The sequence below is a fragment of the Panthera onca genome, chromosome E2 (genome assembly GCF_046562875.1).
Source record: "Panthera onca isolate mPanOnc1 chromosome E2, mPanOnc1 haplotype 2, whole genome shotgun sequence".
Classification (NCBI taxonomy): Eukaryota; Metazoa; Chordata; class Mammalia; order Carnivora; family Felidae; genus Panthera; species Panthera onca.
This window is the reverse complement of record NC_138353.1, coordinates 59364688-59390118: the sequence shown is the minus strand read 5'-3', so window position 1 is coordinate 59390118 and position 25431 is coordinate 59364688. Positions and strand designations below refer to the sequence as shown.

General features: G+C 52.2%; 1 protein-coding gene across 4 annotated transcripts in view; it reads left to right on the top strand.

The window, feature by feature from the left end:
• Positions 1 to 25431, top strand: part of ZCCHC14 (zinc finger CCHC-type containing 14) — a 57627-nt gene that overhangs the window by 3052 nt on the left and 29144 nt on the right. For all 4 annotated transcript variants that reach the window (XR_014136142.1, XM_081791330.1, XM_081791329.1 and 1 more), the window contains exon 2: positions 20230 to 20353. Coding sequence is in view for 3 of the 4 variants with exons in the window: in XM_081791330.1 (XP_081647456.1) it covers positions 20230 to 20353 (124 nt within the window). In the remaining variant the exon portion in view is untranslated. The remainder of the gene's footprint in view (positions 1 to 20229; positions 20354 to 25431) is intronic.

The window sequence follows — 25431 nt, the reverse complement described above, 5'->3', positions numbered from 1 at the left end:
GGGTGCTGGTCTGCGGTTCCTCCTGAGCTGGTGCTGGGGGTCGGCGGGACTCACGCTCTCTTCCTGTTTAAGTGTGAAGCCATGGTTGTGGGAAAAGTTTAATTTTACCCTTCGCAGTCTTTCCTTTACATAAAATGATAATGTGTTATGGTATATGCTTATTTTTTTCAAGTAACAGCTTTTTGAGATTTAATTTAAAAATCATACAACGTCACTGCCTCGAAGTGTACGCTTAAGAATAGTTTTTAATACACTTACGCAGTCGTGCACCCATTGCCGCTCTCTGCTTCCGGAACGGTTTCATCACCTCCCGAAGGAGCCCCGCACCTTTGTCGGCAGTCCCTGCCCCCCCCCACCCCACCTGCTCCTGCTCCTGCTCCTGCTCCTGCTCCTGCTCCTCTGCTTGGGCGGCCTGTGCTTGTCCCGGCCGTGTCGTACGAACACAGTCCTCCAATGTGTGGCCTTCTGTGGCGGGCCTCCTTCACTTAGCACCACTTCTCAGAGTTTATTCCTGTTGAAGCATGTGTCCGTGCCTCACTGCTTTTTCAGGGTTGAATACTATCCGTTTGTGGATAGACCCGTTTTGTTTATCTGCTCATCGGTTGATGGGCACTTGGATGGTTGCACGTGCTCATTCTGAGATTTTGTTTCCTCGGGGCTAATAGGCTCTTGTTTTAATCCCTTACACCTGACGCTTCACGAGTCGTCTCTGAAGCACTGTCCACGTGTGGCTGTCCCGAGGGACCTCGCTGTCTCCATCCGAGCCCGCCCGGTGGGTGCTAGGCACCTTGCGTGGCGCCCCTCTTGGGAGCCGCCGTTGAAGGTGGCTGAGAACCCGCTGCCCCGAGCCCCGGGCCCGGTGCTGTCGGGCCAGTGTGGTGGTCCAGAGCCGGCGGAAGCCTCCCCTCTAGCCGGACCGGGCGGGGGAAAGCTGCCTCCCCGCCCTGGTGTTTCGGAATCCTCCTGGCGAAGATCACAGCCGGACGACTTGCGTGACGTTGAGATTTCCAGCGGGTGCCGAGCCTTGTCGGCGTGCTCGGTGCGGGAGTGCGGTGGTGGTCTTCCTTCGGGTGTGTGTCCTGGGGTTTGCACCCAAGAGCGCTAGGGGAGGCACGGTGGACACCGGCTGCACGCGAATGCTGCTCGTAACGTCTCGCCTCAGGCAGGCACCAGCTGGCTGTGTTTCATCGCTTCCCTAAGCTGCTGAAAATCGTTGTAGTTCAGAGCTGGAGCATGGGTAGTTGGTGCCCCGGTTACCTTGTGAGGTGTGAGTGGCCGCCTCCGGTCCCTCTGACCTGACGCTCTGCCCGCTGTAGAGGATCTGGCATTCCACGGGAAGGGAGTGAGTCTGTCCAGAGCAGCTGCTCTTATCCCCGATGTTAAGGAGGAGCCGTGACCGGAAGGCACAGCGGTGGCTCCAGTTCTGCACTTGGCTCCGGGCGCTGATGGGGGCCTGAGCCCCGCATCTGAGCTCAGTCTGGCCGCCTGCACCGCTTCGTCTGTTACTTCGTGTTTGGCCAGCTCTCAGAGGCCCGAGGACTGCCTTCTTTTTCCAGTGAGGCGCACGTGACGGTCATCGACACATCCTGGGAGGCAGCTTTACTTTGTGGCGGTGGTGTAGTTACTCACTGAAAACGCGCATCCGACCACATCTGCTCGGAGCTGCCGTGGTCCCGCCGTTGTGCGGTAGGGTGACCCGAACCGCGGGGCCTTTGGTTACTGTCCTTCGACCGCTCCCCGCCCCATGTCGGGGCTGTTGACTGTCAACTGGCATGTGCACAAGTTCATGCTCCCTGCGTCCAGCTCCACAAACCTTAGTGCTGCCGCTGTAGTTGGTGTGGAGTTTGGTTTGCGTTTGTGATGAGTAATGTGGAGGTACTTACATGCGCTACAGCACGGTTACAGGCACTCGTCGGCATTTGCCTTATTTCTGCGGTTTTGGAAGTTCACTGGTTACTTGGGCCTCATTTTACCCATTTCTGATTTTCTCTTCAGTCCTGCGTATTTCATCCCCCCTCCTTTTGGACTGAGGACGTTTTGGATTAATCTATTTTTTTCCTACCAAGCAGGTTGTAGGAGTCTTACATTTTTAAAGGCAAGCTAGTAGAAGGTACGTTTTTGTTTGTTTGTTAAATTGGTGGCTGCCGACCTCCCAGAGACTGTAACTCAAAATTTCTCTGATGTCTCGGGAGAATAGTTTATTTGAGTATTGTTTTTCTGCCTTGGATGGATTACCTTTCAGAAGAAAGATCCTTGGGACGTTTCTCTTTTTTTGAGAAACCACCTTTCAGGACACCAGTTCTCTCATTAGTTTACGAGCCGCCTGACGAGTTTACAGATCGTCGAGGGTTTCTGATTCCCGACGCCAGCCTGCTGCAGGCAGTGCAGACAGCAAGGGCGACTCCCCCCCAGTCCCCACGAGGTCTTGTGTGTGGAGAGACCCGTCGTGTCGCAGAGCTACTTCCTGTCACAGTGAAAAGGCGTAATCAAGAGCTTCATAAAATAGGTTAGTTCTTTTTTTTATTACGGCTGGAGTTGATTCAGCCACTCTCTTGAATGGATGGTATAAAATAGGCTAATTCTCAAGCAGTTTGTTTCGTTCTGAGTTACAAGGCCTGAGGTGGTCTAGAGTGAAGACAAAGGCAGACCGAATGTCTTTCGTATGATTGATGCTCTGGCAGCCGCTCCGATCTGTGATCAGGCCGTACGGGGTGGGCCTCGGCCTGCCAGTGCGGCCCCCAGGAGAAGCGCAGGCCTGTGGCCCTGGCTCTAAACGAGGGGGGGGGGGGCACTCGGGTGTCAGAGACCCTTCGGACTAAGCATCTCGCCTGTAAGCGTGTTTGGGGTTTCAGGTGGGTGTCTCGGGTGCAGAGAAAAATCACGAGCCCCCAAAATGTCTCGTGTGCGCCCTTACCGTTCCTTACTTTTCCTTCGGGTCCTGAGGCAGAGCGCCTCTCTCCGTCACAGGCCCTCTCACGGGCTCGTCCCTCAGTCTCTGCTGTGGTCACATCTTTCTGTTTCGTCCGGGAGGGTGTTAGCTCAGGTGTCTGAACTTTGTCCTTTCCTGCCCTTCCCACTTCCCCCCAAGTCCCCCGCCTCGGTCTTTGACCTCCTCTGTTTCTCCAGTCGGCACATCAGTGTTGTCATGGGCCTCTTACCTGTCTTGGAAACAGCAAAACCCCTTCCTTCCACGTTGTCCACTGTCTGTCCCTTCGTTAGCAAGTCCTCCCGCAGCCAACCTCGTTCCTACTTGCCGGGAGTGTCCGTTTTTAACGACTTGCTGTGTATCCTTCTGACGTTTTAACACACTTGTAAACACATGCACATTTTTCTGAAACCTCCTATGCGCACATCTACAGACAGGATCTTCCCCCAGGTGCTGCACCTTGCCCGGCCCCCCAGACGATACAGACTGGAGCCAGCTCACCTTCCGCTGCCACCTCGGCCTCCTGGAACCTGGCTTTTGCCTCCATCCTTTTTGGCGAAATCTATTTTTATTAAAGGGAACTCCATAAACTGTTTAAAAAATTTAAATAGAACACAAAACCAGAGGTGCAAACTGAAAAGACAAAAGTGAAACATCTCCCTCCTCCCCCACACATGGGAGAAGGACACACAGCACATTTCGAGGTGTGGGCCGCCTTCTCTCCTTTACCTGCGTATTGATACTTGTTATTTCGCACGTAAAAAAAACGAGATTTCTTACCTTTTTCCTAGTATCCATTCTGTCTCTCTCTTCGTTCCTTGTAGAAACTTCCAGAGGAACTTGCCGTGTATTTACAAGTAGGTAACTGGTGCCTTGCTCCGCACACAGGTCTGTGCCTTGCTTTCTTCCCCCTGGCAGCTGTTCTGGACATGCAGTCCACATCAGGCCACGGAGCGTCTTCGTTCTGGTTTCGTGGGTCCCCAGGGAGGGCATTTGGTTCCCATGTCACTATTATAAACAATCCAGTCGTTTACATACTACACATGACACGTGTGCGGCCTTTCATGTTTGGATGCGTGTGTACCCGGGGGCTAGAAGCCTGGAAACGGGACTGCTGGTAGGCCACGGGGTGTGTGCCTCTGTGTGAGTGCAGGCAACTGCCCCAGTCCGTCTTCTGGAACCCGGGGTGGCATGTGTGAGCGTCTGTTTGCACACCTCCCGGCGGTAGAGGGGGTGGGGGTCGTGGCTGGGGGGCAGCATCTCTGAGGGTGGGGTGGGTTTGTTCTCATGGGTGAGCCCCCTCGTGGGTGAGGTGGAACATTCAAAAACATCTTTTTTTTAATGTTTATTTTTGAGAGAGACAGAGCTGGGCAGAGCGTGAGCAGGGGAGGGGCAGAGAGAGAGGGAGACAGACTCTGAAGCGGGCTTCAGGCTCTGCAGGGACAGCTCAGAGCCTGTCTCTCCCCCACCCCTGCCCCCACTCCTCCTCCGCTCCCTCTTTGTCTCTCTTAAAATAAATAAACTTTTAAAAAAACGAGCATTTTATTTTTGGCAAGCTTTCCATATCCTTTGCCCTTTTCTGCCGAGTTGTTGATCTTTATTGTTAGGAGCTCTTTAAGTTTCAAGGAAGTTGTCCTTTTGTCTTTAGTAGAAGTGGCAAGTATTTGTTTTCCTGGGGTTTTTTTCTTGCCTGTTGACTTTGCCATGCAGTTTCTTTTTAGCGCTCTTGTTATCAATCTTGTGTGGCGACTGGGCTTTGTGTCATCATTAGAAATGCTTTATACTTTCTGCATTGTACACATCATCACGCCCGCGATGGGTTACGGCCGTGCGCCTGTGATGCCGTGTGCCTTCCCTCTGGTGCCTCCTGGTAGAACTCGCGCGGTTTCTCCTCTTACATTTAACAGAGCCATCTGGAATTTATTTGGGGTAAGGTACGGAGCTGGTTTTATACTTTCCAGATGAAAACCCATTTGCCCCAGTGCCATTTGTTGAATGATGCCATCATGCTGCCCTCCCCATGTATATGTGGGGTGACTTCTAAACTGTGCTTATTCAGTTTCATTGATGTCTTTATCTGGACGGCCTCTTATTTGAAGGATTCGCTGCATGCTTTTCAGTCCTTATCTTTCTTATCTTCCAGGGGAGGGTGCTTCCTTTTTTTTTTTTTTTTTTTTTTTTTTTTTAAGGCAAATATGGTTGTGGAGGTGCTTCCCTTGGATGCTGGCTTAAAGGCTCCTGGGCTGGCTGAGCATCCTGCTGAGAATCTCCGCCTCCATTCATTCTCGCAGTGCACTCCCTTCTTCCTGCTTCTCTCAGTGTTTTCAGTCTCTCGGCTTTCCTGCCCTTTTGATGATGGTATTCTCACTGATGAATTCAAAATCTGCATGCCCAGCTAGATCTGAGCTCCAGCTGGAGGTCCCAGGTAGCTCCGTATGCCCAAAGGTAAGCTCCCTCTAACTGTCCTTGACTGCCTCACCCCGGTCCTGATACCCCCAGCCAGAAGTCCATGCCTCTCCTGTCGTTGGCCTTCTCTGGTCTCCCTCCAGTCAGTGACCAAGTCCTCAGCATCCTCGTGGGTTTCTGCTCTGTTGACACTGCCGTCCGAGTCAGTGTTTGCCCTGCCTGTCTGTCCCTCTCCCTCTCTTTCTTCCCGCCGCACTTGACACGATGGTCCCATCTATGGCACACTTCTGTGCAGGCGCACTTAGATTTGGGGCCATTTGCCAGGGAGCCCGGGCATAGATTAAAATAGTCTTCAGGGATCAAGCACAACCCCTAGCCTCGTGTAGCTCCTCTCCCTCCCCTGAGTCAAGATGGCATGCTGGCACGCAAGTGAGTGATGATCTCCCTTTAGAATTAAGCTGATGTCACTGTTTAAAGTCTGCAAGAAATAACTCGTAGCTGTTTTATTTTGTTTTTTAATTAAATTATCCTGAAACTTTGGTACCGTAACTTTTCCTAGAAATCACAGTGACATGTCTAACTTCTCACCTTGGCCGGGGTCTAATCTATGGCAACCCATCTCCGTGACCTGGGTCTAGTCTGTTGTGACAACCCATCTTCATGACCAGGGTCTACTCTGCTGTGACAACCCATCCCACTGACTGGGTCTCGTCTACTGTGACAACCTGTCCCCCTGACCCCACTCTCAGCCTCTAACAACAGGTGCCATGGTGAGATGCCGGAAGGATTGTTATTCTCTGGCGTGCAGGTCTTAGCATGGCGTGCGTCAGCGTTTGTGATCTGCCTACTGCCTGTCTGTACTCACCTCTGTCTACACTCGAGGTTCTTTATGTTTACTGCAATCCCTCTTTCCCCTGAACCTTTGTAGGTACTGACCTCTCAGACAGGACACCTGGCACCTGGGACTCCCCAGCCCCCAGTTCTTGGCTTACACTTACAAGCCTTCTATGGCTTCCTCCTGTCCTATATCTTTTACTATATTAAAGTGTGTTTCTTTAAATTTCCATCACCAGACTTTGACTTATTGGAGGGCAGAGACTGTCTCTTTCAGTCCAGAACCTTGTGGTCCCTGCCACCCCACAGGGGCTGTGTCCTGAGCATCTGTGAAATCTGAGTGGGAGGGAGGTGTTGGATGTTGATGAAAGCTCACCCTAGGGGCCGCTGGGTGGCTCAGTCGGTTAAGCGTCTGACTTCAGCTCAGGTCATGATCTTGTGGTTCGTGGGTTCGAGCCACACATCAGGTTCTGCACCGACAGCGCAAAGCCTGCTTTGGATTCTCTGTCTCCCTCTCTCTGTGCTCTCCCCTTTCAAAAATAAACATTAAACAAAAAAAGATGGGGTGCCTGGCACAGTCAGTCAAGCATCTGACTTCAGCTCAGGTCATGATCTCGTGGTTCTTGGGTTTGAGCCCTGCTTCAGGCTCTGTGCTGACAGCTCATAGCCTGGATGGAGCTTGCTTTGAATTCCCCTCCCCCGCCCTCTCTCCCCCCCTCTGCTCCTCTCCCACTTGTGCTTCTTGATTTCTCTCTCTCAAAAATAAACATTAAAAAAAAAAAAGCCACCCTAGTGAAAATGTTTTTTCCTTAGTGCTTTTCTGTGGTCCTGTCAGTGACACCTGTTACCAAATCATACTCTTCCTTGGTTGCTTTTGTTCATTGGTTGTTTCTCTCATACGTCACGTAGCTGTAGGTTTCTAGTGGATTTTAACGTCGGCGTTCTACTTTATTCTTCAAAAGCTGGCACGCGAATGCCTCCAATGGGAGCACCTCTCTGCACATGGTAGTTTGGGTGATACTACCCCAGGACAGAGCCAGGTGTATGGACCAGTCTGCTGAGCGCTTGTTGGTGCTGTGTAGACCTGCCTCCTGTGAGTCTCGTGTCAGAGTGGTGGTGGGAGCTTTGCAAGGCTGCTGTTTACAAAAGTGTAAATCGCGGAGAGCCCCGCTGTTTTTGTTTGGTGTAGAATGGCGATAAACTAATAACCATTCGTCTTGCCAATCAAAGTTTCGTTTGCATTTTCTATACTTTAAACATGGACATCAGATTCATTAGGAGGGAGCGTTATAGAGTTGTTGTCTTAATTATTTGGGACTTTTATATAAAAGCTTCAGTAGAATTACTGGAAAGAAATGTATCCTCAGGTTTCATACTGATTCACAGTGAATCTAATTAAAGCATGTATACGTAGGAACTTCTGGAAACTTAGTCTAGACGAGAAAAAAATAACTTTGTAAAAGGACGCGAATTAATTGACGGGGAAGGGGATCCCTTCTCCCATGTCTTTTGGGCATTTCAACAGGATGTGGAGTCTTGGGGGCACTGCTGACAGCCTGGCTGTGCCGCGCTAACAGAGTCACGAGCCCCGTCGTAGGCACCGGGCTGGAGTCGCGTGCCCTGCCGTGCGGCGTGAGATCCGGGCTGTGGTCTGGGGTCTCTTGGCCCCGCAGCCACCCCCCCTCCCCCCCGCCCCCGGCGGGCTCGTCCCTGCGGGGCACCTTTGCTCGCCGGAGGGCACCCGTGGGGGCGGTTGTTCGAGCTCACGAAGGCGTGAGGCCCGTGACCTGGTACGCGTTCGTGTTGGTGGCGAGGAGGCTGGTTTACCGGTCAAATGACCTTCTTGCTGAATTCTCAATACGGAGACGGCGGACGGAGCAGGTGGTGGGAGGGAATGCCACTTGCCGTGTGCAGGCACTGCTCCAGGCGCCCCGAACCTGTTCACTTAGCCCTCGTGACTGCTCCGCCACTGTCCCCGTTTCAGCGGTGACAAAACAGACGCAAACAGGTTAAGTGTAAGTAATTTGCCAAAGAGGACATAAGGGGCTATTTTTATTACGTGAAGCCAAAATTATATTTTAGAACGGCCTTACTTTATTATTAAAAGTCAGGGGGAAAAGCGGAAGATTGTGTGGTGTTGGCGGGGGGGAGGGGGGACTGTCCCGGCCCCTGCGGGTGTCGGCCGCGGCTCTCCGCGGCCTTGGTGGCGCCACCAGTTCACCGCTGTGCACGCAGGGCCCTGCGTCCACCTGCTCACGGGAGAACTTCATCTGGAGAAAGGCGCGGAAGGCACCCTGTCAGCGTTTCGGTAAACGTGGGAAGCTCTGTAGCGCATACCTGTCGAGGTATAGGAGTTCCCGTCACCGCCTCTTGTGGTCACTTGTCCCCTTCGGCACCCCCCAGCCTCCCCCTCCTCCTCCCCGCCTCCCACCTTTAAATCTGTTTCCCCCGGTCCTGGTTGGTGTCGCCTGTGCTAAACCTTCGTCAGAGTTCCGTTTGAGCCCCCGGTGAGCCTTGTGGCATTACCTGCGGTGGTGGGTCCAGGGAACACCCTGGGCAGGGTGCTGCACTGGAGTGGGTGCCGCCCGCTTGCCCAGATGTCGGGGTCGCGCTCTCGTATGGCAGCCAGTTACCTTCTCCGCCCTTCGTGCCATGGTTGTCCTGTGTGTTACCTCTGCACTAGCTGTAAACCCCGCAACGTGAGACCGCTTTTTGCTTTAATACGATGTGTTTTTAAAAATTAAGAAGAAAATGTCATTTTATGTTTGCCCACATATTTGCTCTTTCCAGTGCTTTTCATTACTCACTACAGAGCCGGCTTGGGGGCGCCTGCGTGTCTGTCGGTGAAGCGTCCGACTGCGGCTCAGGTCATGATCTCACCATCCCGACTTTGAGCCCCACGTTGGACTCTGTGCTGACAGCTTAGAGTCTGGAGCCTGCTTCGGATTCTGTCTCCCTCTCTCTCTGCCCCTCCCCTGCTCGCTCGCGTGCGCGCGCGCGCGCTCTCTCTCTCTCTCTCTCTCTCTCTCTCTCTTGCAAAAGTAAATTAACATTAAAAAAAAAAAAAAAAGCCTGCTTGTTATCGTGTCCCTTCAGTCTGGAAAATTCCTTCAGCATTTTCTGGAGTCCGGGTCTGCACGTTCGAAATTTCCTTAGTTTTCGTGCCTGCAAGAGTGTCTTGCTTCTGCCTGTGTTACTGCAGGGACCCGTCACCAGATGTAGGAATCCCTGCTGACCGTCTCGCTCCAGCATTTAAGGAAGGGGAGGCCTGTGCAGTATGGGGGGCAGCCCAGCGTTGCCCTCTTCAGTTTAGCTTGTTCGGTGCTCTCTGAACTTCTTGGAGCTGTAAATTCATGCCTTTTACTAAATTTGGGAAATCGTCAGTCATAATTTCTCCATAGTTTTTTGTGTCTCGGTATCTCAGTATCCCTTTTGGGACTCCAACTGTAGGTACGTTAAGTCTCCTATTCCACAGGTGTTAGAAACTTTTCTTTTCTTTTCCAGTCTTTTTCTCTCTCTGTGTTTTGGGCTGGACACTTTCAGTTGATCTGTCTTGAAATTCTGCAAGTCTTCTGTTAATTCCAAACTGCTGTAAAGCTCATCCAATAGATTTTTTAAAGTTTATTTATTTGAGAGAGAGAGGGAAAGGGAGAATCCCAAGCAGGCTCCATGCTGCCAACACAGAGCCCAATGTGGGGCTTGAGCCCACGAACTGTGAGATTGTGACCTGAGCTGAAATCAAGGGTCAGAGCCACAAAGTGCCCCAAGCTCATCTAATGGATTTTTAAATTCAGAAATAGCATTTTTTTTAATTTTAGAATTTCTACTTGGATTCTTTTTTATGATTTTAAGTCTTAATTTTTTTAGAGCAGTTTTAGGTTCGCAGAAAACTTGAATATTGTAATCACCCGAAGTCAGCGGTTTACATCAAGGCTCCTTCTTGGTGTTGTACAGGTTATGGCTTGGACAAGCGCATAAGGACGGGTGTCCCCCATGACATCACACAGAGCGGTCTCACTGTCCCTGACAGCCCTCCGGGCTCTGCCTGCGCACCTCCCTGCCTCCAGCCCCTCGTCTTTCCCTGCGTCCATAGCTTTGCCTTTTTCAGAATGTCATCTGGCTGGAGTCACACTGTATGTAGACTTTTCAGATAACATTTCATTTTCCTTCATGCCTTTTCATGACTTGACAGCTCTTTTTATTGCTGAGTAATATTCCATCGTGTGGTGCACACAGTTGATGCATTCACCTCCTGTGGGACACCTTAGTTGCTGCCTGAATTTTCATATTTTAAGAGTTTCCATTTCTCTCCTGAGATATTCTTTGGTTCTTATGCCACATACATTTTCTTTTATGTTCTGAGCCTTGTAACAACTGCCACTTAATGCTTCTTGGCTCTGATTCCAGCGTGTGATTCCTCTTGGGCATGGCCTCCTTTTTCTCTTTGTATTGGATCTTGTTCTTGTTTCTTTACGTGTCTCGTGCTTACAGATTGCCCCTTGGGTTTTGCAAGTGAGACCCTGTACCAGCTCTGGGTTTTGCTTGGTCCTCCTGCAGAGTATCGTGTTGTTGTTGTGTTTGTTTTAATAGGCACTACATTTGGCCGGACCCAAACCCCAGAACTCTCTTCCTTTGTTGGCCAGCAGCCCCAACCTCTGGTTGTCTGGTCTTAGCTTGGCTCCTTGGGGCCTGCGTGCCTAATTCAGGGCTCACGCAGAGGTGTGGGCAGAATTTATATGCAGGACTAGACGTGTCCCCTTCTCGGACACTCTTCTGTCACAGTCTTCTCCCTCACTCAGCGCTGTCATATTTTACCAGATCTCAGGCTCGTCAAGGCGGTAGGACTGAGGAGTGCTGTCTGAGCTGTGGCTGCTGCTTTTTCTGATGAGGACTGAGCCCAGGGGTCATGAAGCACACCTGGTACCAATCCCATTTTCTAAGTGTAGACCTTTCTTTAGTTTCTTTTGGTCGTGTTCAGTTGATTGGTTTTTATACTTTGTTCGGAGTTACGGTTCTCGGCAAGAAGGTTGGTCCAAATACTCCATCATTACTGAACGTAGAACCAAATGTTGTGGTAAATGTGGGCCACGTAGTGCAGGGAGGATTGATTCTCTCTAAGGAGGTGTGGCTGGGAAGGAGGGTTTTACAGTAATGGTGACATTTGTCCTTACAAAGAATGAGGTTCTGTGCGGAGGAGAAACCGATGATATGATGAGATACGAGGGTCGTTTGAGAACGTTAAGTGGGGTGATCATGAGGCATCCTGGCCCCGAGTGGGTGCTGAGGAACAGAGCCAGGCGCCCTGGGCATCTGGAGCTCTGCACCCCCCCCCCCCCCCACCCCACCATCGTCAAGCGGCTCCTAGGGACAGATACCATTTACCTGTTGATGGAGGATCTGTTGTATCTGTTGTAGGAGGTCAGTCTGGAATTTCTTGGCCTCTGTGTCTTTTCTGTTCAATCCAGTTGAGCCCCTTCTGGCCTGACCTTTCCCTGCATGGCTAACCATAGGGGTCTGGTCTCTGACTCTCTGAGCACCTCTGTCTTGCTGTTAACAGGCATCCAGTCAAGACTCATTAAATGGAATTTGTGGCTTGTATAGAAATAAAACCCAAGGGCGTGTTTTACCGACACCTTGTGGACCTTTGATACGCTCTTCTTCTCATCCAGATGCTTCTTCTCATTTCCAGCTTGTTTCAGTGCTTGTCCTTTCCCGTCCTGGACGCCTGCATGCTCTGTAACCTAACTCCTGCCGTGGCCGGTATCTCCCGGGGGTCATCAAGCAACCGTTTTAACGTGCTGACCGCTCTGAACGGTTCATCTCAGCAGGTGAATGTTATATTGGGAACCAAAATGGTCCTTGTACCACAGCTTACTTGTTACTGTCAGACACTGAGACGGTTTCTCAGAGAAAACCCCAATATTTAAGCATCGTTCTGGCCCAAACATACATGCACAGTAACCGTAGCGTGTGTAGAAGTCTGAAGGCACAGCCTGCGGTGGGTGCCTCACCTGTCGCCCTTCCGGAGGCAGCCGAGTGCACACAAGGGGGGGGGGGGGGACGACGACCGCTGCTCCCCGTTTTCGATCCCACACAGGTCACACGACTTAAGTTTTTCCAGAAGTGGGGGGGTGCTGTCTTCCCGAACGCATTGCTTCAGATTCCCATGCGGTGTTGCCTCGGAGTTTATGAAGATTGGGTGTTCCCGTGCGGCCGTGCCCTTTAAACTCCCGCTTGTAAAAGCGGGTCTGTGTGCTCCCTTGAGGTCGGTCGCCTGTTACTCCTTCTGCTAGCTTCGCGCCTTTCTCCAGCGACCGCTGAGTTCTTTCCCTCCCCTCCCGCACCTTGGGTTTGCCGCCTGTTCCCTGGAGAAGACACCAAGCCTGCTGGCACTGCGTTTCGGGTGCAGTCAGACTAGGAGGCCGGGGGTGTGGCCGTTCAGACGGAAGCCCTGGTGCCACGCCTGCACAGAGTTGTGCTGTTTGTTGAGCACCTGCAGTGTGACAGGCTCCATTGGAGCCACTGTCTGGGTCCTAGCTGCCGCCGAGGGTGCGGATCGGGCACTACTTTAACCTGCTGTGCAGGTGCGTGTGGCTGGAGATCCCATCTTTAGCAGCTGGGGCTCTTGACTTGGGACCCAGGCTGAGTCTGCACTGCAGAGCCTCCCTGGCGGGGCTTCTGGACGCCAGGAGCCGTTCGTACCTGACCCGCCCCCTCAGGTTCTAGTTCATTGGCCTGCGGTGGGAGCCCTGGGATCCGAATTCGTAAGAGCTGCTCGGGTGTGCAGGGCGAGGGCTGGGCGGGCTGTTAGAGGCTGGCCTGCTCTGCAGGCTGCTGGCGGGACTTGGCCTTACGGTCACTTTGCCGGGACCCCTCTAGCCGAGGGCTTGGTTTGGTACCTTTCACTGAGATTTTGAGCAGTCATCTTTTTTCTCTCTCTCATTTTTAATGAGTACAGCTGCAGGGTAAGACATTTTAAAAAGGAACGTTTTTATGTGGAAAACAGTTTCTGGTTAGCATTGGCTTTCACTTGGCCTAAGTCAGCAAATAGCTTTCACTATTAAACTATCTACTTTCTTTTTCTGGTTTTGAGAGACGCATAATTACTATTTTAGTAAAATGCTTACAAATCGCTTTGCTTTTTGATTTTATGTATTTTTTCCCATTGAGTTAGGAGTATTTAGCAGATGGTATTCTTTCCGGTGTGGAGGTGAGTTGCTTGGAAGATAGACTGGAAATCAGTGACTCGATGTGTAGAGCCTGTGGAACTAACTCACGCCTGTCCCCGAGGGCCCGGCCCTGCTGCCCCTTGGCGTTACGAAGCTTCAGGCGCGAAGGCCTTTCTGCCTCGGGGCTCCACACTTCTGTTCCTGTGCCTGGAAGGCCCTTCCTCCGCTTGGTGTGGCTCCTTCTCCAGTTCGGCCTCAGCCGCGGGGTTCGCGTCCTCCCTTGGAATTGGCTTAGGTGTTGCCTGGTCTGTCCCCCATGCCCCGTCCCCTGGCAGCATCTGCCCCGCCTGTCATGGCCCCTCAGCGCCTCTGAGAGTAGGAGACAGCCTTTCGGGGGTGAGCTGCGGGGTTTGGTTTTCAGAAGCTGCTTCTGTTTTCCTGTCATGTTCCCCGTCCTGTAGGAGGTTAACTTACGCTGAGACTTCGTGGCTTCTAACTCGTTTCTAGTTCTGAGAGTAACTGTTCTTTGCAGAAAAACTGGGAAACAGAAAAATGTTTTTAAAAATCGCCCAAAGATGATAAACACTATAGCATTATGGTACATTTTTCTTCTTTCTTTAATGCCTGTCTGTGTGCGTGCACCCTTGACAAGTTATGAATTCCTGTGCCTTTTGTTTTCTGAAGTTATTTTTTAAAGACTGCATAATATTTAACCATGTAGATCTGTATTTACACGTGTAGATACTAACCTTGCTGGGTATTTGTTGTTTGTATATGTACTTTTTGCTCCTTATTTATTTATTTTTGAGGATTTTATTTGTGTATTTGTTTAAGTTTACTTCTTTATTTTGAGAGCACATGCAAGTGTGAGAGGGGTAGAGAGAGCGTGAGAGAGAGGAGCCCAAGCAGGCTCTGTGCCGTCAGTGCAGAGCCCGACGCGGGGCTCCATCCCGTGAACCGAGTGAACTGCGAGATCACGACCTGGGCCGAAATCAGGAGTCGGACGCTCAACCAGCTGAGCCCCCCCAGAGAGGCTTTATTTTTATGGGACGCCTGGGTGGCTCCGTCCGTTGAGCATCCATCTGTTTCTGCTGAGGTCACGATCCCGGGGTCATGGGATCAAGCTCCCCCGCATTGGGCCTCTCGCTGAGCATGGAACTTGCTTAAGATTCTCTCTCCCTGTGCCCCTCCCTGCTCACTCACACTCTCAAAAAAAAAAAAAAAAAAAGTAAAGATTTTATTTTTATGTGATCCCTACACCCCGTGTGTGGCTTGAAGTCAGAATCCTGAGGTCAAGAGTCACACCACCCGCTGTGCAAGGCACCCCTTTTCTGCTCTTCTAAAGCTAAGACAGACTTCCTCGCACACAGACCTATGACTGTGTCACCGACTGTGTTCTTAGGAGAGGGAACTCCCAGAGGGATTGGTAGATCTGGAGGTCCTGTCCCGGCGTGATGCATGGTGGCTACATCCACTGCTACTGGGGGCTGAGTTTGCTCCCATCGTAACAGTGGGAGCATTGGCCCTGAAGAGCATGTCACGGAGCTGTGGTTCAGGCGACACATAAGCGTGTCAGCTGTCACGTGCTAGTTGTAGAGCAAGTGGTCACTTGTCATGGAGAAGTCCGGTTTTGAAAAGTGGCACGCGTGTTTGCAGAAGGGAGCCCCCCGATTCCAACGCAGGGGCACAGGGACTGGTGGCCGTCTGGAGCCCGTCCCCGGGCGCCGCGGGCACAGACGGTGGAGTCGATTTGCCCTTGAGGAGAATCAGCCTCACGGAAGAGGTTTTCTTTCCGCCAGGACCTCCGAGGTGTCTCTGGACAGGTGTCTCTGGAAGACAGAGCTGGTCTCTGCCAGGGCGCTTGTGCCGCTGGCTTCCCGCTTCCCGCTTCCCAACCGGACCGGCCGCCTCAGTGACGGTAGCAGCGGACATTGTGTTGCATATTGACTGTTTGTCCAGCCGCTACTTGAAATTCTCACCAAACCCCGGTGAGGTAGGCACCGTTAATCCCCACTTGGCGCCTGGGGAGACTGGACCTGAGCGAGTTGGATCTTGGCCACCGTCACAGCCAGCAGGGGCTGTTGGACCCAGTGCTGTGGCCTCCGCGAGCGGGCTCTGCTGTCCCCCCGGTGTGACCCGCACTGGGACTGCCCCCTACTGGTCCACTGACCTTGGGGAGAGTCGTGATGGGCACCGGTTGCTTGTGCTGTTCAAGAGAAGGGTGGAGCAGATTGGGGTGGGTACAAGCAGATTGCACCCAGGGTGAGAACGGTGTAAAGGGTGCTCATAATTCTAGTCGTTTCCGTTCCTTTATTCTCCGTGGCCTCTTGCCATGTGTCACATCTCAGGCATTCCACGCACACCTGCGTTTTAAGCTGGAGTCCCGTCTTCACCACCCCTTCACGGCACAGCCTGGCTCACCGGCCTCTCGTTTATGGCTCTGTACACACGCGTCATCGTCACCTACTTTCCGGCCCCACGGTACGAGCACCGAACCGCTGTGTGTTGCTACTGCGAGTGTCACTGCCGTGGAGGACCTTGCAGAGAAATGGTTTTGAGTGTCCTTCGTGCAGCTGAGGGCCAAGTTGGGAACTCCCAACTTCATGGTGAGGGAAGGCCATCGTCTTTCGTAGGAGTTCCCCAGGAGGGTCTCCAGGTGGTCTCACCGTCGAAGACCACCGCCTTCTGGAGAAAGGAGGCTCTCTGTCGCCTGCTGCAGCCCCTTCAGTGTCTTACCCTGGTGACCGAAGATTCGTTTACATTACGGCACAACGAGGACCCCGAGCCTTCAGTTTCTCCACATATTAACGACCGCTTTACCGGGTTTTTCCGAGAAGCTCCCTCCCGCCCTCTGCCCGGCTTTGTCTCGTCCGATGACTTTGAACGATCTTTAATGAAATCGATTTTTTAAAAGTTAAAACTCTCTTCTGAAAGTTGTGGTTCCGGTCCATGAATATTAAAGTGAGTTTTCAACACCACGTTTCAGGCCACCTGTGTTCTGCAGGGTCGGTCTCGTCGGAGGCCGGCGCCGAGGAAACCCTTGAGAGCAGGGAGCATGTGCACCGGCAGGAGCCGCGCCACCAGCCCCTGCGCGCCCTCTGGCATCTCCGTCCCTCCCTCTCGGAAGGGGACGTGGGGTTCACGTGATGTAGTCTGTGCGGTGCTGGGGTTCCACTTTACAGCCCACCTGGGGGGGTTGTCGGGCCTTTGGGTGTTCTGACCATCCTGAAATACTCTGGTGGCATCAGCATCGCCTGAGAAAAGGGCAGAGGCTCGGGCCCCACCTGACCTTCTGAGTCACAGCTTGAGTTTCAGACGCCAGAAGCATTTTGCACGTGGAAGTTTGGGGACAGGGGCCTCGTCTCTGTTTAGGCGGCGGTGCCGGTGGGAGGCTGGCACCCAGAGCCGGGGCCTTGGCCCGTTACCGGGGCCACATCTTGCCCGGAGGAGCCCCCGGGCGGACCGTTAGCCTCAGGCCGCTAACAGGCCCCGGAGTCCGGTTTCATTCACACGTACAGCCCTGGCGGCCCTTGATTAGACCTGGCAAAATACCCGGGCGACTGTGTGGTACAGAGCTTAGCATGCGGACCTGCCCTTTGAACTAGAGGTGCTTTTTTGGCTCGGTTCATCCTGCTTTTGTTAAGACTGGATGAGGCAGCCCTGTTTCAGGGGTCCTCGTCAAGTGTCTGGGCTGCGTCGGGTGCTGTGTGAAACGCAGAGGACATGGCAGTGAATGGGACACACGGGAAGTCCCTCCTTCGCTGAGCTGTGACAGGTCCTCACCGAGAGGTGTAGATGTGACAGCAGCGAGGGGGCGGGGGCACCCTAGGCCCCTCCCTGGTAGCCACAGCGGGCTGAGCGGAGGGGAGGAGCAGGTGATGCCACGGTCCCCTGTAGGTTGGGGGGGGGGGGGGGCTGTCTGGGTGGGACGTGAGGAGCCCGTCCAGGAGCTCAGCGAGTGAGGGGCCTCGTGGAAAGGGCTGAGGCTTGTGCTTGGAGAGTGCTTCTCGTGGCTCCTGTGGCCGCAGCAGGAGGCAACATTTGGAACCGATCAGGTCTTTATTCTCGTGTCCATCAGGCTCATGACTGGGGCTCCACTTGTGAGCGTGAGTCAGAGAGCATCTGAGTTGAGCTGCGGAGGTCACATGGGGCAAATTAACTTCACCAAAAATAACCCAAACACAGCATTTCTGGGAAATGCAGGCGAAGAGAGCTTTCAATGTAAACAAAAGAGCAAATTCAAGATAAAGGCCTGGTTGGAAAAAGTGAACATTTGGAAAACTAGGAAGAACGTTCTGAAAGCACAGGGAGGCGAACAAAGATTTCTTTTCCGCTGGTTATGATTTTACAGTTTTCTTTCTTGTGTTTATATTGTTGGCGGGCGTGGTTGCTTATGTTGGTGGTTGGCGTTCCGGGGTAACTCCTGGGCTCTCCCCCTCCCGTCCCCCTCCCCCTGGGGCCGTGGTGCACAGACCCACCCCATCAGCTCACCCAGCCACCCGCCCACGGAAGGAGCTTTGTCTTCTGCCTGGGTGTCCTCCTCCTGCTTCTTCCTGCTCCTCCTCCCCCTCCCCCTCCTCCTCTTCCTCCTCCTGCTTCTGCTCCTCCTCCTGCTCCTCGCAAGGGCTGACCAGACAACCGGCCTACCGTGCTTCGGACTCTGGCTGCGGTGCCTGCCATGACCAGGGTCCCGGCCCCCCTGTGGACATGCTGATGGGACAGGGGGTGGGCGCACGTGTCCTTGCCAGGCCCAGAGGTTAGCGCACACCGGGGTTGAGACCCCCGGGCCCAGGTGCCCGAAGCTGTGCTCGCAGAGGCGTCCCGGCTGTGGTGCTGTTGTCCCGTCCCTGCCCCTTCCCCACGGAGGCTGAGTCTGGAGGCCACCTTTCTCTTTGTGGCTGTTGAGGATGCTTCAGGGTGGGTGGTGGTGTGCGTGCGGGGTCTCGGTGTGTGTGTGTCCGCCTGTGCGGGAGAGGTTCGTCACCAACCAGCCGGCAAGGTTGGCGCCTCTGGTTGGTCGTTCGGACGGCTGAGCCTCCCTGTCATCAGGACGAGGACTTGATTCGCTTAGCAGGGTAGCCCAGGGGACGTGGAGGCGCACTCGCATCAGGCCAGATCGCACTCAAGCTGTTGTGCATTGGGTTTATCGTAAGAGTTAAAAGGTTAACCTCCTGAGTTGCTTCCCAAAGTAATATTTGCTGTTTGGAACTAAAAATCTTGCTCCGCAAATAATTTTTGTAACTGTTGGTTCTGTTATCTTATTCAATATGAAAGAAGTTCCTTTCTAGAATATTCAGACCAATGGATGAAACTTTGCCAAATCTAAGGGAAATAATCCAATTTAGTTAAATTACAAATAAAAGCAATTTAAAATTTTAACGGTCTTGATAACATCTCGGTAAGTGTTACCAAAAGACTTGGCTCTTTGGAGGAGTACTGGGTAGTCAGGATTTATTTCCGTGAGTTCCGTGAACTTCCAAATGAACTAGACCGTGCAGGGTTGCTTTTCTTGCGTGGCGTCTCCCGTGTGCGTGGGGAGGCCTCCTGCAGGGGCTTCGGCAGCCCGCTGGGCACACGGCCATGTGGCGTCCACTGTCCTGCGGGCGTGGTGGCATCTCCGTGCTGTCCTGGTGGCTCTCTGCCTGCGGTGGGCTCACGGTGTCCTTCGGTGGGCGCCCTCTGGCCTCCCGCTGGTGAAGCCAACTAATGAAACGAGGGGCCGGTGACTCCAGGGGAGGATGGGGACCAGGGGTCCTGCTCCTCTTCTCCCCTAAACCTCCCCCTGCCCTGTGTGTGGAGCGTAGTGTTTCTCACCCTTTAAAACTCACACCTCTCTCGATAAACTTGAAAATCTCAACTTTATTATCCTTTGAGATTTTGACACGTCCTAAATTGTGACTCTGAACAAGTCAAGTACTAGTCACTTCCTCTTCCGAACCCTGCAAGTACTCCATGTGTTTTGGCTGTAAATTTTCAGGTACTGACGCTCGTTCCGGGGTGGGGGCGGGGGGAAAGTTCTTGTCCCCCCCCCCCCCCCCCCACCAGGTGCCCAGGGTCCCCTCCTGCCTCCGGCACATTCGCACAGAGCCCCCTCCCCGTGGGCAGGGGCTGGTGGGGAGGGGAAGCCCGAGCTCAGTTCCCTGCGGAGCTGCCGCCACGGTGCCCACGGTGCCACGGCCGCCTGTGCGCCTGCCGTCTGGTCGGGTCTCTATCCACAGCTGCTTCAGAGGCTTTCTGTTTTCACTCCTACAGGCGCCGTGGCTGTGAGTGCCGCCCCCCGCCCCCAGCCCCCCGTACTTTTCTCAGGAGTAGGTGCTTTGTGCAAGTAATTCCTAGAAGTAGGATCGTAATGTGATGCTAGAATATGTGCCCCACAGAGATCCAGTCGTATTCCCTTCTTTACTGTTCTGTTCAGAGTACTTTATCATTTACTCAAGATTTTACGGGACAGAGTTGAGTCCTGCTGTGTAATTAATTTTACAGGGAGCTGTATGACTTGAAGAAATAAAATACAAGGTTCTACTCAGGTAGAGGTGTGTAATTCATGAAGCATGGCTGACGTGGTTCCCGGGCAGGCGACTGAACCGCTGGCACAGGCCCAAGCTCCCACGTGTACTTGCAGGTGCCCAGGCTGCCGCTGCATCGCAGCGGTGCGTGGGACACGGGCAGCGTCTTCTTTCGCGGGAAGTGCTTGTTAGTCCACTACTGTAGGAGTGGTGTTTTCAAGAAGCTTTATATCCGTCTCCTCTAGAAGGTGTACGTATGTGTGCTTTTATATATATGTTTTGTATACACTTTTGAAACTACAATGAACATAAATGACTTTCAGGTAACAGTGAACAGTCATTCCACATGAACCAAATGGGAGAAAATATGACTTCTTTGTCCTCCCAGGTAACTCCAAGAACCGAGGCTCCCGTCAGCAGCGTGAGTAATAGTTTGGAGAACGCACTACACACATCAGCACATTCCACGGAGGAGTCGCTGCCCAAGAGGACTGTGGGGAAACACTCCAAAGGTGAGTCTGTGTCTGCGAGGGGCCCAAGGAAGAAGGCACACTGGAGTGTGCAAAACAGATCTGTGTGATGGTGTCTGGTTAAATACTGTCTCCTCTTTCGCAAACATCTTAGTTAAGGTGCGTTGTTTTTCTAAATTCTCTAAGCAACATACGAACATATATATTTTGGCTGTAAAAATCTCAAATCTTGATGTTTATTAAGGGGAAAAATGAAAGTTGCTGCACCCTCCTCCCTGCCCCCACACCAAAACAAGTCCTAAATCGTAGAGCGGCACCACCCTATAGAACTTTCCACAGAGATCATGTACCAGTGTCCATCCGCACTCACTCAGTGGCCACCAGCCACATGTGCCTTTTGAGCACTTGAAATGTGCCTCGTGCAACCGAGGACCTGAAAGTCATTCATTTATTATTATTATTATTATTATTTTTATTTTTAACCTTTATTGATTTTTGAGACAGAGAGAGCATGAATGGGGGAGGTTCAGAGAGAGAGGGAGACACAGAATCTGAAACAGGCTCCAGGCTCTGAGCTGTCAGCACAGAGCCCGACGCGGGGCTCGAACTCACAGACTGTGAAATCATGACCTGAGCCGAAGTCAGATGTTCAACCGGCTGAGCCATCCAGGCGCCCCTATTATTATTATTTTTGATGTTTACTCATTTTTGAGCACTAGAGAGAGAGAGACAGACACAGCGTGAGTGGGGGAGGGTCAGAGAGAGTGGGAGACCCAGAATCCAAAGCAGGCTCCAGGCTCCGAGCCGTCAGCACAGAGCCCGACACAGGGCTCGGAACCACGAACCGTGAGATCGTGACCTGAGCCAAAGTCAGATGCTTAACCAACTGAGCCAGGCGCCCCCCGAAAGTTTATCTTTATTTCATTTCCATTGCAACTGCGATGGCTCAGTGTGGAGAGCGGCCGCTATACTGGACAGCGCCATTCTGGAGACGACAGAGGGCACGTCTCAGACGAAGCCGAGTGTCCTTGGTTCCTGCACCAGCTGGACAGTCCCAGAGTTGCGCTTACCGTACATTTGGCAGGCTGAGTGGCGGTGTGGGGACTTACAGGAGGCGAGTGAGGTGATGTGCAGGACGGGGACTTGTGATGAAGAGGCCCAGGACACTTGAGGCCACCCGCTGCTTCCCTCACTCGCCTGTTTCCCCTTTTGTTTGTATCTCAGGCACAGTGTTCCTCACGGATGTTTAATAAATCGGGTTTTTTTGTTTTGTTGTTTTTTAATGTTTATTTATTTTGAGAAGGGGGCGGGACAGAGAGAGGGGGACAGAGAATCCCAAGCAGGCTCTGCACTACCAGCACAGAGCCCCATGTGGGGCTTGAACCCACGAATTGGGAGATCGTGACTGGAGCCGAAATCACGAGTTGGACATTCAACCAACTGGGCCACCCAGGCACCTCAATAAATACTTTGTTTTTAAAATAAAACCCTCAAGGGCGCCTGGGTGGCTCAGTTGGTTGACGCTGCGACTTTATCTCAGGTTACGATTTAACGGTTCTTGAGTTCAAGTCCCGCATCAGGCTTTGCGCTGACAGCACGGAGCCTGCTTAGGATTCTCTGTCTCCCTCTCTCTCTGACCCTACCCTGCTCATCCATTCTCTCTCGCAAAATAAATAAACATTAAAAAAATTTTTTTAACAAAAAAATAAAATAAAGCCCCATTCTGACAAAATCACAAGAGCCACCCGTCCCTAACTTGGGTCATATGTGCCAGAAATAGCCACGTCGTAACTGCTCTACCATATTTATGTGTGTAGATAGGTTCAGGTGTTAAAACAGCACGTCTTCATGGCAGCGCTGGGAGCACGGTCCGCTCCTCGATGAGGCTGTTGTTCTGAAGACGCAGCAGGGCCTTGCCTCCGGGGTGGACAGTTGTCACTCAGTTGTAAGGACTTTTCCCTCCAGAACTGCTCTCATCCTTTTTCCTTGTACGTGTCGTCCTGGGAGAAGTGCCTTCCGGTGAGGTGGTGTTTCCTTTGTCCCTCTGCTGTCCAGCATGGACCCATGCCCTGCACCGTCCCAATATGGAGGGATGGCTTCTTCTTTCCCATTGTGCTTTTTCCTTGAGGCATAATTATCAAGACCCCTCCTTCCTGTTTTTTAAATCTAATTGGAAGATCTGTGCTCCCTGGCCTTCCCTTGTCCGCGTGCTGTGGTGCACCGAGAGCCCACGGATGAGCCGGTGTTAGCATCGGTGGAGTGAAGCATGTGAGCCAGGCCTCCTTGGCTGTCCACTGCATTCTCCATTCGGGGGTCCTATATAATATGTTTCTTCCGCCCAGAAATTGGGGGACAGTGAGGTTGGTTTTCACAGTCACACTTCTTGTGACGCTCCTGGCAAAACCCGCAGTCAGTGTGTTATTACTGTAGGGTTTTCTCGCTGTCTTTTCTGCATTCTACTTGTGTTTTGACTTTTCTCTACTTCCTTGGAAGTCCCTAGCGATAAAAGAGGTCAGACTTTCACGTCTGTTTTGTATGAAAGTTCAGAGGCAGCTGGAAACTGACTGCGGTCCCCAGATTGTGTTCAGGGTGGTGGTCTGCAAAGTTGGTGTTGAGAGTGATCGTGCCCTTTTTCCCCGTGCCCCGTATCGTGAAGACCTTCAAGTACCGGGGTAGGGAGCACAGGACAGCACTTTGCACATGTGGCTTCAGCAGTGGGTAGTGGGCCACGTGTTCCTGATGGGGCCTTGAATTGCTCGGGGCTGCCATGCGTTTCCCCCAAACCCACACGTTGTGGTTCCTTGTTACCGAGACTTAGGGAAACAGTTCTAAAAGTACAAGGTGAGATTGGAATTACTTTTAATGATACTCTCGGTGAAAGAAGTCCTGTAACTTGGTTCTCTTGTTGGAATAATTATTTTAAAAAATTATCCTTGTATGAAGCTGAACATCACAGTAAACTTAATTGCACTGTAGGCCATTTGCCAGAGGTTCTAAAACCTGGTCTCAAGACCCCTTTGCATTCTTAAACTTAAGGATTCTAAAGAGTTTTTGTTTATGTAGTGTATACATATAGGTATTTATCATATTATAAGTTAAAACGGATTTTTTTAATTATTGTTATTTTTTTTTACTTAAATAGATGCTTTGTGTTGGGTGCCCCTGAGGATTTTGTGTCTGTCCTGTAGCAACATTATGATGGAAGCAGACGTAAAATTTGAACTCCAAAAGTCTCATCCTTTTGGCGACACAAAACCCGCCGCAGAGAATTAGAGCAGGAATTCTAATAAGCAGCGTGATAATAAAACCCAAATTCTGAAACCCCAGCAGTAGGTTACTGTTTTGGGGCTGCACTGGGGACTCAAAGGTGCTTTTGGAGCTGAGGCGTTTTGATCATTTTAATTTCTCTGTTGACTCTTTTCAACATTTTGTTAAGACTTTGAAACATCCAGTAAAGTTGAGAATTTTACAGCAAGTACTTACCATCCAGATTCTACGATTTCATTTTACCTGCTGCTTCCCTTACCTGCCCATCTCCCCACCCACAAGGACATTGCATTTCTTTTTAAGACATGGCATTGTTTGGTGCATTTCCAAGTAAGCTGTTCTTTTGACTCTTTCGCTGTGCTTTTCTCGCGTTGTTAATTATTTTTGGAAAACTGGTTGCTTACATTCCTCAGCCCATGATTCTCACTTGAACCACAGAACAGAGTTATCCGAGTGGCTGTTTCTCATCCCCTAAAGAAAGTCTGACTCGGAGACATAGGAGTCAAGCTGATCCATCCCAAGTGGCTTCCTTAAGACAACAGGACTCAGCTGTCTGAGTCCCCATGGAGAGAAGCCACAGGGATGACAGTGGGCATCTTTACCTTTTCAGCCCTTACCTTGAGTTACCATTGACCCACTTCACCGGGGGGGGGCGTGCGAACCTTGCGGTGTGCTCAGTGGTGTTTGCAGCGTGCTCAGTACCAAAGCCACTCGTGCTGGCCTGTATCAGTTGTTCAAAGTGTAGGGCGTTGTTTAGTCTCTCGATGTCCTGTTGATGGCATGAAGTCAGCCGTGGTGGCGTCAGAACTTGCTACGAGTGAGGGGCTGTCCCCCAGCCAGCTGTGAGACATTTTCCAGGACGCCACTTAGCCCCGCGACATGTCCCGCGGGCTGTGGCTGTGTGTGTCCCGTGCACGCACGCCCACCGCATGCCCCCAGCCCTGCTTCAGGAAGAGCAGGGGATTCTCTGCGACCTTCTGAGCAACCCCCTCTCTGAAGCTGCGCTCGCGAGAGGTGACGACAGGTCAGCTCTTCTATTCTCTTGGTATCTGACCCCCCAGCTCTGTCCTCCCCTGGTTTCTTTCCATTTTTAAGTGGTGGACCATCGTGCGCACAAAAGTGTTGGTGTGCGTGCTCCACGGGTCTCCCGGTAACACGCTTCCCACTCCTCCTCTTATCTGTGTTTGTTTCCTTTCAAATTCCTCCTCGTCCACTCCTGAGAGGCCGGCGCAGCCCGGGCCCCTCTGTCGCCCATTCCCGCTCTGTCTGAGCCTCTTCTGTTGATCTGTTGATGACTTTCAGATCTGAGAGTTCAGCTGAGACCCTTGCTCGGGACCCCAGATCCCTGTGAATATTTTCCCCAAGGTGGCCTGCTGGTGCCTCTACCCATGTGCCCAGACGGACCCGTCACTTCCGTTGCCACCCCTGCGATGAGTTTCCCGCAGACGTGATTGGTGCTGACCTTCAGGCGTCCCTGTTCCGCACGAGGGGCTCAGCCTCACAGCCCTGGCGTGGCCCCAGGGGACCATCATGGAGTCTTCTTCCTGTCACTGTGGCCGCCATCCCCTCTGCCGCCTGTGGGTTCTCCCGCCTAGTCCATCCCCAGCAGGGACCTGCTCTGTGGCTGGGCCACAGTCCTCCCATTTAGAAAGCATGTCATGGCATGCACGGTGGCAGCTGCTATCTATCACAGCACTGACCGCCAGGCGCCATCCTCAAAATGTGTGCACCTAGTTGATATCACAGTCCCGTGAAGTGGGACTAGGTGTTCCTTTCGTTCAGGGATTGAGTATCTGCCCAAGGTCTCTGAGCTGGAAAGAGACGTTTCAGACTGAGCCCATGTGGCAGCAGAT